This window comes from Lytechinus pictus, chromosome 2, assembly GCF_037042905.1.
Source record: "Lytechinus pictus isolate F3 Inbred chromosome 2, Lp3.0, whole genome shotgun sequence".
Classification (NCBI taxonomy): Eukaryota; Metazoa; Echinodermata; class Echinoidea; order Temnopleuroida; family Toxopneustidae; genus Lytechinus; species Lytechinus pictus.
The window spans coordinates 34,910,415-34,922,252 of record NC_087246.1 but is presented as its reverse complement, the minus strand read 5'-3'; the positions used below and the strand labels follow the sequence as shown (position 1 = coordinate 34,922,252).

The 11,838-nt window shown below is 39.2% G+C and overlaps 1 protein-coding gene across 1 annotated transcript; it reads right to left on the bottom strand.

Annotated features, from left to right (window-relative positions):
* Positions 1–1,191: 1,191 nt before the first annotated feature.
* LOC135159573 (uncharacterized) lies at positions 1,192–4,505 on the bottom strand. The gene has a single exon (XM_064115591.1). The coding sequence runs from the start codon at positions 4,406–4,408 to the stop codon at positions 3,368–3,370; it is 1,041 nt and encodes a 346-aa protein (XP_063971661.1). The 5' UTR covers positions 4,409–4,505; the 3' UTR covers positions 1,192–3,367.
* Between the last annotated feature and the right edge of the window lie 7,333 nt (positions 4,506–11,838).

Here is an 11,838-nt window from a genome sequence, read left to right as displayed (position 1 = left end):
TTTGTCGTAGACGGTTCTTAATCTGCAATTTAATTGGCCAGATTAGAGTTGGTCTTAGATAAGATCGATAAGACTGCATTCTTCTCCTATTATTGTCTTGAAACGCTGGCTCATGGGTGCAGCGTTATTAACTCTACTGACAAGGGTGCACAATGCGGAAATGGCATCTTTTACTCCTCTTTGGGATGTGTGTAGAGCCTTTTGTGTCTCTAGATTAAGGCGTGATGGGATGTCGTACAGAGGATCCAGCTTCCCAAGAAGCTGCTTAAATCCGTCGTTCTTGATGATGCTAAATGGTCTGAGATTAAATGCCATCATTTTGCCGTTGAATCTGTCTATCTCGAGGGATCTGGCACTGTCCAGGGCTCCTATATTTGGCCCTTCTTGCAATGTTTTCCTCTATGGTTTCTTGTATGAAATCACCAGCTCGTGGACGAGTGGCCATTGGACGTCGTTCACATTCTCGATCGGTGCTCTCCCGTGGTTTGCTGTTTCGACGTCAGCCTGTGGACCAGCATTGGGTTGCGGAGCAGCATCGTTACAATGATCTACAATGATGAGCGTAAGCATGGCACTCAGCGAGATGATGACGCAGGTTGCTCGTCCCTCTATTACTGCCTTCTCCGGCTGGCCTCCTGGGGGCCGTTTCATAAATCTGTTCGTAAGTTAAGAGTGACTTTAAAAACAACCGGTAATCCTTTCTTGTGGTAAATGATGTTCACCATTTAATTTTCATTGGTGATTATTTAGCGCGTAAGAATGGTTCACCAGTCATTCTTAAAGTCACTCTTAACTTACAAATAACTTTATGAAACACCCACCTGGCATTGCAGTAATTGCTGTATGTGTATGCAAATAATTATATTTTTCCTAAAGAAATATGTAAAAACATTCATTTTGCATAAATACAACATAATTATTAAAAACATTTACCTTACATTATCATAACATTAATACAAACTTTACATACACATGTACTATTCCTACAATGTCAGATGTCTTTGCATTTGTTATGGTGAAAAACCTTGTATTTCTCTTTTAGAAATCCATTGAAAATTAAGTATGACAGACGTCATTAAGTTCCTCATCAAAATAATATCTGAACTGCGTGAGGTGAGGAGATTTCTTCTCACACTTGACATGTCGCATGCGAGACCAGAAGATTTTGTTGCCATCCACATCCTTGGCACTGTTCTGCAGAATGTCTTCAGCCAGCTTCTTCAGGTCGACAAACTCATGATGATGTAGTTGCCGTACCTTATATGGCCTGCTGTATCTTGCTAAAGCTGCAACAGCTGTCCATTGATCAGGGTGGAAGATGGCAATGTTCTTCTGCACGGATTCAATGGCACTGTGCATGGAGTCGACCTCCATTTGCGTGTGCCCCGACTCCAGAAATTTGTGCTCGATCATCTTGATACACGTCGTCCTTACAGCATAGAGCAATGCTGCTACCACAAACCGATTTCGGTTCTGTCCACCGCATCCATCACTGTAAAGAGTAACATGATCAACAGCCCTGAGATGTTGAAGGTGGCAGAGCAGGCATGTTCCTATCTCTACAGAACCTCTTCCCCCTTCTACCTCGCTCCAGATGTAGCAGTGACCATCTCCATTGCCTTGGTTGTACAAGCAAAGATTGTACACAGAGAGTTGTCTCTTGTAAAACACCAGTGAGTCATTTGTTTTGGGGCTAGGTAGAACTCGCTGCAAATCAAAGGTATAGGAGTGGAATGATTCATCCTTTGATCAGTTCTTTTTGTTTGTCAATGTTTTTTTCTTCCCTTGGCATTTTCTTATCGTTGAGATGGGTTTCATGTTCTTCCTTGAGACTCTCTTTTGTTTGTGCTGTTGAGTTACTGTACTCAACGCACTTTTTACATTCATCCTTTTTGGGATGATGGAAGCCAAGGTTGAACTCTATATTGAAGATTTTACTGTACAGAGTAAGGGACTTCGGATTTTGGGTCTCATCTTTGTAGGATGGGGGGTTGGGTGTCCGGACACTTAACGAAAGTTGCATTTGAAGTCAGTTTACACAAAAAATAAGCAGAAAGAATCGCCAATTTCAAAGTTATTCACATACTCATATTGTTTAGAACATACCTTGTGAATATCTCCGCAATATGTACTTGCAAACTTGTTTTATTTAAACTTCAAAATCATCTCTCCGGATTACTTTCATTTTTATCGCACCGCTCCAGATCCCCGTGTTATAGCACGTGGGCCCTCTGTAGAGGCTTGCTATATATCTGATTTTTTAGAGGCTCTCAACATGGGCTCCGGTGAGGGGGGGTAGGAGGGGCTGGGTACATTTCATGAAATGGAACATGAAAATATTCCTGAATTTATTTTCTTTGAATGAATATATAACCCATTGTTTTTTATTCAGATTCTAAATGATTATGTGAATAAAAATGATAGCCTATATTCTTCGATATGTTTCATTTATTTTATAATAAAACTTTATGAGGGATTTTTTTTTATTTTCATGCAATAATTGTCATTGTATGAATAATATTTTCATGTGCATAATATTTTCAAGTAATGGTACATCATATTTTCTTTATGCAGGATCATTCATTTAAATTTTCCTTTTTGGCTTTCTTTAAATCTTAGCCATTCATGATAATATTTTTCTCTTTCATGCACTCTTTCTGTTATTAATGTTTATGTCAATCATTCTTATAATTATGCAGTTAGTCACCTATTCAAGCCTTCATCATTCCATACTCTCATATCCAACTTATAGTCATCCTTCCACACTTTCCCTTTCGTTGGTAGCCATGATTTCTTTTCAAACAACTCCACACAGTCATTTTCGCAGTAGTATATATATCATTCAAATCAAAACAACATCGGACAACACTGTATAATAAAAGAGTCGCACAATTTTTTTTCAAGACGATTCATTTGTGGGTTTTATTCACTTTACTGGAAAACAATTCCAGTTACATTTTTTTTCTTTTTCGTCTTTTTTTTCTTCTTTTTTCAACATATATATATGCAGACAAAAATAAATAAACTTGTCTCCCGGCTATACAAATGAGTTGGCTACATGCAGCAGGGGCAGAAGAAATCATCGCTTCTTGCAACGTATGCAGTGCTGACACAACGGGATAAGTGCACCCAGTGCGTGCACCTGTCACACTGGGCCCAAGAGACGATGTAGATTGTCTTCCTATTAATTGATGGAGGGACTCTTTGATTACACACACAACAAGTGTCTTTGTCACCTTCCGAGGCATCTGAGTCTGAGTCGTCACTAGGCTTCTTGGTGAATTCCAGCTTTTTCTTGATCCCAGATGGACCTGGTTGACACTCTGCGTTGCTATCATGCTCATCGACTGGAATAGGTGGAGTTGGCCTAATTGGTGTCAAAGATGTCTGAAGTTGCTTGTTTGCAGCCAGGACCTTCAAGTACTCCGAAGTCTCCGTTACAGCCACTCCAGATGGTTGATACTTGTAACTTCTTTTCTGGTTGTTTGACTGAGGTTTCTCGGAGGTACTCGGCTGTGGTTGCATTTCTGGCATCAGATGCTGCATTGTTGTTGTTCTTTGTTGAGGTCACAAGATCAGAACAAGAACATATGTCCTTCTTTGTTACTTGTGGACTGAAAGGAATGATCCCTGTTGCACGAAATGATGATTTCAGGTTTGAAACAGTCATCGCCATCCTGTGTGCTTGGCAGACAAGCTCACATATGTTGTATCCCGTGATGACAAGACCGACGTGATCACGCATGAACCTGCTGCAAGCTGCGTTGTACGCAGACTTCATTGGGCTGAACAACCCAACATCCAACGGTTGCAGAAAATGGCTCGTATGTGCTGGAAGAATGAAGATAACTATGTTCTTTTCCCTTGCGAAGTCGATTACGTCTGGTGTGATGTGCGACTTGTGTCCATCGCAAATGAGCAGGACGTGTTCTTCAGCCTTCCTGCGCTCATCGACAAAGGGAAGGAAATGCGTCTTCATGTATGTTAGAAAGATGTCGGAGTTGCTCCACCCTGAATCTGACATCTCAAACTTCGTTCCCGGGAGAGCTCCTTTTCTAAGGTCGCTGTTGACACGCTTACCCTTGAATATGAGGAAAGGTGGTAAGCTGTCGCCTGCTGCGTTGCCACAAGCGATGAGGGTGGTTAATGCCGACCTTGGGGATGTGATGGCTTGTGGATGATGGCGAAAGGATCGGCATCCGACGACCTTCACTGGCTTGTGCTCTGCATTGAAGCCGCTCTCGTGGACGTTGTATATTAAGTCTGGTCTCATTTCCAGGCTGTACTTCTTAAGGGTAGCTTCCAGCTTCTTGAAGTAGCTGTCCACCACTTCCTCCTGGGAACACTTTGCCCTCGACATTGAAAGTGCAGCTGGCCTCACGAGCCGGATCCTTGGCCATCTCCTCATAAACCCTCTGAACCAGTTGTTGGTGAGGTGCCTGGTGCACAGGCGCCCATTAAATCTGTCTAGTTTTCTTGCCAGATTTGAAGCAAGGGAGATGACCTACGTGAAAAGAAAATGAATATATTGTTATTATGATTTATTTCAATAAAAACTTAAATAATATTTATAAGCATCTTGGTTTTCCATGTATTGGCAATAACAAGACATCAGAAATCGAAACAAATGATAATATTCACGAGTAATGCATGCCAACAAGTTCTTTATTAACTTCAAATATATATTATATAGATAAAGTTATAGTCATGTATCATTAACATCAAGCTGTTTCATCGAAAAGATAATACATCATTATATAACATTGTTAAATTCAAATTGGCTCATATTTTATATTTATATGTGTCGCGTTAAAAGTATATTGAATGTTAGGGTAACAAAAGTATCAATTAGCCTACTTACTTCACGTCGGGAGAGCCCATATCCTCTATCCGCCAGGTGAAGAAAGTGGTCCACCAACTTCTGCTCCTCTTCTCTTTTCAAAATGGGTGAGCCTCCTTTGCCAACATGCTTCTTTGTCATGAAATCGTGCAGCGAAGATTTAGGAAGACCGCATTTTATCGCAGCTTTTCTCACCGATTCTCCATCATAAACCAGCCTGGAGGCAGCATCATATATTTCCGAACGTTGCAAAAAACGTTGAGGATTCTTCTGTTTGAGTAAAGGAGAGTAAAATAAGATTAAATAAAAAATGAAAGAAATATATGCTAACCGATCTTATATTTCTTTATCTATCATAATAGGCCTATATATCGACCCCCCCCCCCCCCCCGGCTCCAGCGCCGGCCACAGACTCACTGAAATTAGCACCATCGGCAGTATACCATGGCTCTCATATCACCACCACAATCACCACCATTATCATCAGCACCATCATCATCATCACCATCATCATCATCATCACCATCATCAACATCATCATCATCATATCATCATCACCTTCATCATCATCATCACCATCATCAACATCATCATCATCATATCATCATCACCTTCATCATCATCATCACCATCATCAACACCTTCAGCATCATATCATCATCACCTTCATCATCACCATCTTCATTCATAATCATTATCCTCGTTATCATGATGAATCAAATTTTGTTTGCACTCGTAAGTTTCTTTCGTTCGGTATTTACGATCGTGAGAGGGCAGCACCATGACCTTTGCACTCAATCACGAACGTCATCAGAAAATTCAGAATAGCACTTCACGACATACAAAAGCTGCAGCGGGAAGAACATCGGGCTCGTAAATTGCTCCGATTTATAGCACAAACAGTCATTTTAAGGTACGAAAATCGTAATTTTATTCTAAATTGTACCATAAAGGTACCTTATTAGTAATAATACTTACATTTTTTTGCCTCATATTGAAGAAATGACCATCCGAATTCTTTTCCCAGGGGTCTGCGTATAGCTTGATATGCGTGTTGCTACATATACGCAGTTAAGGTACGCGTCCGGACACCCAACCTGTCCGGACCCAGGATCACTGGGTATACAAGTCATACATTTTCCTGATACTCAAATTACTAGACAAGTATTGTCGAGTACTTGAGCTCCTACAATAGTGGGATGGAACAACTGGGAACTTTTTGATGTGGGCCCTGATGTGATCAAGATCACTCTCATCAGCCTTGTTTTTGGGTTGATGTCTACCACGTTGATCACTAGAAAAGTGATCATGTTTCTCAGGTGTGTACCGTACAGTTTTTTGTGTTATGCCAAGGGTGTTGATGAAGAAAGACTGACAAACCCTTTTAACTCTGCTCCTTACAGGAAGAGAGTAGTCTGTATTTACCCTTTTTTGATTGTCATATTTCTTATGGTTCTTATGGGCATGCTGACAAATAAAATCATGCTGTCTTACATAGCTGCCTGTGCCCCAGTACTGCAAGAAGATATGTATTCTCTCTTGCTCTGAGATGTTTCAGTGCATTTAAATCTGCAGTTGTCTGGACATGGCTTCCCCATGATCTGCCTTGCATTTCTCTTCTTACCATCTCTGGAAGTATATGAAAGTCCTAGGTTTCGTCGTTTCCTTTGAACATCCTGCTTCCATTCATCTGGACTTGCAATTCTTTTCTTTGCTTTCTTATTCTGTGCAGTTTTCTTAAAATGGGGAGAGGGCAAAGAAGACAATACAATATTTCACACAGAGCCAGAAAGGGTGCCAAACCCATGAAATGAATAAAATCTGGTAGACTAGATCTACTAACTAGACTAGCTAGGCCACTCGCACTGCTGAACCACCCTGTGTGTACCGAAACTAAGCAGCAAACTTTTTTTTTTTTTAAAGACTTCAAAATTAGCTTGTAACAAAATTTTAAAAAATCACTCATTAAAATATGTCTTTTAATTATTATCTTGGCTGTTAACAAGAGGGCTAAAATTCTGAGCACTCTTGCAAGGCCCTCTATAAAGTATAATATGGAATTGTAAAAACCAAGTCAATAATAGAGGGCCTAACAAAAATATGCTTATAATTAAAGAACTGACCACCCTAAGTCTAATGAATAAAAACCAACAAAACAGCCAAGATACAAATGAAAGACAAATTATTCAAGAATAAGTATTTTTGTGACAGTAGGGGGTCTGGATCTAGGCCTAGCCTAGGCTAATCATATTTCAAATTTAAAGAATTATTGGTTGTGCTACCTAGTTTCTGTACAGACAGTGTGGTCAGGCTTGCACATAACCTTGCGTATTGTACGAGTGCCTAGACCATTTTTTGGTGCACAAATGGTTATTTGCCTGAAATGTAAAGCTTATTGCATTTCAATATGTTTTAAGCATGCCACATTTGTAGTCATTACTTACTTGCGTACTTGACCTGGTGTGTTGGCGTTGCTGGATGCGATGCCAGTGGTACTACTACTAGGCCCAGATCCAGTGCCAGTGGTAGTTGCCCTACGCCCTTGGGCTTGGGTGATTGCCAGCGGTGCAAGCCGGGACCTGTCAATACACGGCCTCGGCAAGGACTCGGCATGTTTCGTCCACGACGTCGTCGGCTCCATGCAATTTAAAGTTGAATTAAGAAGGGGGTGAGTTTCCATAAATATAGGTTCTACACACAATATATAGTATATATAAGTTGTTCAAACAGATAGCATGTCACAAAAATCCTCTGCCTTCTCGATATTTTGCTTTGAAAGTCTATGAAATTAGCCACCTGTCAGAGCCCGAGAGACGAGTGTACAGAAAAGCCACTCGGAGTGTGACGTCACCGGGGGGAATTTAGTATAAGAGGTGCCTGAATGTCATACAGAAATGCTATGCAGAGAGAGAAAGATATTTTACAATTTTTTTTCAAAGCAACTCAAATCAAACAAATAGGACTGATATGTACAAATCTTTACTTTCCCTGTATAAAAAACAGTATGAATAACCATCATGAACTCTTCAATCATGATGTAAGATAGCAAACAGTGAGTTATTGAATGATATTTTCACTATTTCTCATTTATTTTATCACGATGTTCAATCAAGTGAATAGCTGGAAAGTAATTCCGGCGGCTAGCTCAGCTCTCGCTCAGCGCGCGCTGAACGCATAATACTAGTAGACACAACACCCAGGCATTGAGTGTACTGTTATGGTCTGGTACGTCGACTTAGTTCATGGCCGTGCAGCGATCCCCTGGCGTTTTTTCTTCTTTTCTTTTGTCTTTGACTCCACTTTTATATCCTCTGGATCATTTCCACTCATAGCTCATTCCACAGAACAATCTTGAACCAAACGTATTATTCTTTCTCGGCCTTCTGAGTTGTTTTCTATATTTAATTACGCTAGGGGTCACCGTCACACATACAAACGCAATTCGCAAGTGAGTTGAAGACAGAGGGAAATTATAGTAATTAGTATACATATCTATGGTTGAAGACAACAAGAAAGGTATGCGGTACGGTAGCTCGACAGCTAGCTGCGCCGGAGCGGGCGGCCGGTCGTCACAAAGCAATTCCGCAACCAACTGTGTTTTTTTGCAAGAGCCGCGTCACACGCGGATAAATATGTCATAATAACACGTCTGCTACGTTATCGACTGGTGAGAAGATCTCGATCAAATTTCATATTATTCACCTTGAAATTATTCCTTTAGGGTCTATGGTATCATTCTGAGGGAATTTACATATTTGGAATAATAGTACGGCCACAAATATTTTAATCATTTCCTCTTTGCAAGTTATATGGCTCGCAGATACAACTTCAACTGCAGTTATTCCATATGAAGGCGTACGTGCATAGTACACAAAGCGGCACTGCCTTGTTTACTACACCGAGACCGAATACCCCCCGGTGACGTCACACTCAAAGAACACCCGTCTCGGTAGGCATTGCAGGAGCGAACTCAGGGAAAATGGGTAGGGATAAATCGTTCAAATTCACTATTTTGAAAAAAGAAAATGGGGGGTCGAATCACCTCTTAGTGTTTGGGGGGTTGTAAGGTTGCTATTAATGTAAATATCTCAATATTTGGAATCGTCTTCTTAATTCAACTTTAAAACTGAATGCAAAGCCCCAATCAGGTCCCTGTTTCCTCCGTGATTGATCCTCCACTAGCCGACATGTTGACTTGATCGACGACAGTGCAGCAGCTAGTTGCGCGCCTTAATTTCGTGCGTTGCACGTGGATGGCCTGGTGGCGCAACTCTGAGCATAATACTAGTAAGCCCTCTCCTGTCCTTTTGTTGTCAGTTTGTTTGGGTTTTTTACCTTATTTCTGCCGTTTTCTCTATAACTCCGTAGTTGTCCTTACTTCTGAAGCTTTCTTTACGATTCCGCGGTTGTCCTTGTTTCTCCGGTTATCTAGTATCTGCACGCCCTCTCCTGTCCTTTTATTGTCAGTTTGTTTGAGTTTTTGACCTCATTTTTGCCGTTTTCTCTAACTCCGTAGTTGGCCTTATTTCCAAAGCTTTCTTTACAATTCCGTGTTTGTCCTTGTATCTCCGGTTATTTCCCCCCCCCCCCTTGGAACATCCTGGATCCGACCCTGCTGCTAACGATATCGATAGCCTCAGGATATGAAATGAAAACAAATAATCAGTTGTCTAACTTTAGATGGATAGACAAAGTTTAGATGAACAGAAAACAGATAAGAGTGATAGACATGTAGATACAAAGTGGTTTAGAATAATACAAACTTTACATACATATACATGTACATGAATCTCTTTTCAAGAGGGGGGGGGGGGTCTCTATGACATTTAAGGCTGTGTGTCATGTAACAATCAGTATTTCATTTTAAGGGCCATGATTTTATTGATCCTTTTCCATTTCCTCTATTTTTTGTCTTCTAGTTTTTAAATCTCTGCAGACTTTTTGTTGGTTAGCTCCTTTAGTTGCTCCATACGCGCCTCTTTATATTCCGTCAGCCTCTCTGCCTTTGCATTTATTTCCTTAATTGTCTCCATATCTAATGTTTTGTTATTTCCAATCTGTAGCAGTATCCTCTGTTTGTCGTCGCCTTTGACCTCATGTCAGTAGTAATAAGTATCGGATCCAAGTTCTGAAGAAACAAAATTGAATTTGACTTTATTTTACATATATTTCACACGTAAACACAATACAAAAACAATATAGTATCAGAAGACTCAACATGATATTAAATTAGACATGGCAAAATCATTCATCTAAATACAGCAATTTAAAAAAAATGAAATGCATGACATATTTTTTTATACACAGTGAATCTATCTAAATAAACCCATTAAATATACGATATTCAATATATACAGTATGTTCAATATACAATATATCATTCTTACAATATGAAGTGACCACTATGCTATTAATATTATTACAATTAATAGTTCCATCTCATCCATTTTCTTTTCAAAAGACCCTTTGAACACTTTTATCTTACTAATGGTGTGAAATATGAAAAGCTTCTAACAAATTATACTCAAATATTCAAATCATATATTTTCTGAAATGGTTTCTTTCCAAAGGTAATGAAAACTTTCAGTAAAGTTTTAGTTAGATTTAGCTCTTGATCAAAATCAAGTAATATCATAATTATTATCAAGCAGAAATTTTAAATTTTTTTGCCGAAATAGCAGACACAAAACTTCTCTTAAAAAGTCACCAATGGTGAGTCCTGAAGTAATACTTGGAGATATTACACCTCTAATTATTTCTAAGAGGCCTAATATTGTTTTAAATTGGCTTGGAGAACCAATGAATTTGAATTAGAGTCCTATTCCCATAGCTGACCCTTGTCCATTAACCCATGTCTACCCATCATAATCCTACTCTTAACAGTGCAGCAAGTCCTTCACTTGCTTTGATTGATTTATTTCTGTTTCTTTGACTTCATTTTTTATTGTTTTCCAACAAAATACAATTATTTTGACATTGTAGCATGAGCAGGAGGGAAAAAGATCTGAGGTGAAGAGTGATATTCAGGGGTGGATCCAGTGTCACTTATGCTCCCCCCCCCCCCCCCTCTTGACCTCTTTTTAGGGGTACTTTTGACTCTTTTTGTACACCACTAAGAATGTATTTGGAGTCATCATTTTCTTATAGAAATAAAAACAAAAATCAGTGAGGAATTTGCAGGAGACTGCTATTGTTAACTTCAATGTATGGTGATCTCCTATATAAAAATATTCAGGTGGCATCTTCTTGACTATTCATAACTGATGATCTCTAGATTGATGCATGTGTATGTGAAAGAGACAACTACTGTGAATTTGTGTAAGGGAATTTGAGTATTAGGTGTAGATCATATTTTTTTAAGACATGGCTTTCAGGGAGTATATGTGTAAGTAGATACATTGGTGAATCCATTGTCTGGGGGCACAGGTCCCTAGAGAAAAAATCTGAAATTTAGACAAAGTACAAAAAAAAAGTGTGTGAACATAATTTGTTGGGCCATGATTTTGAAGTTGAAATTGACATTGCCTCTGTTGACAGAAAGTTTATTCAATTTAAACCAGCTTGATACATTAACAATTCCAGCATTCAAAATTTGTAATGAACGAGGATCTTTGTGAAATTAGAAGATATTCAAATTATCAGAACCAAAAAAAAGTGAAGCTCCGTAATGTCATTAGATGAGGAATAAAAGTGGTCCTAAAATGGGGCCCTTTGGCACACTGCATTGGGGGTAGAAGAGAGTCTGAACTAGGTCCATGTGATATTGTCCATTTGATGAGTATAGACATAATCTAGAGAGCAAAGTAAACTGTTGTGATGGGTTGTTATGAAATGCCTTGTTCAAGTAGAAGAATATTCCAATTATGTGTCCTTCATTTAAAGTGACAGCTCTAATTTTATCATTTTTATTTGAAATTATGTTCTGTTGAATCATTTTTTTTCTTGAAAATATGTTTATTCAAATAAGTATATTATAACAATGAATATACAGTGTGCTA

Excerpts from the sequence above, each read along its gene's own strand:
- LOC135159573 (XM_064115591.1), bottom strand. The coding sequence starts at position 4,408 with ATGAGGAGATGGCCAAGGATCCGGCTCGTGAGGCCAGCTGCACTTTCA.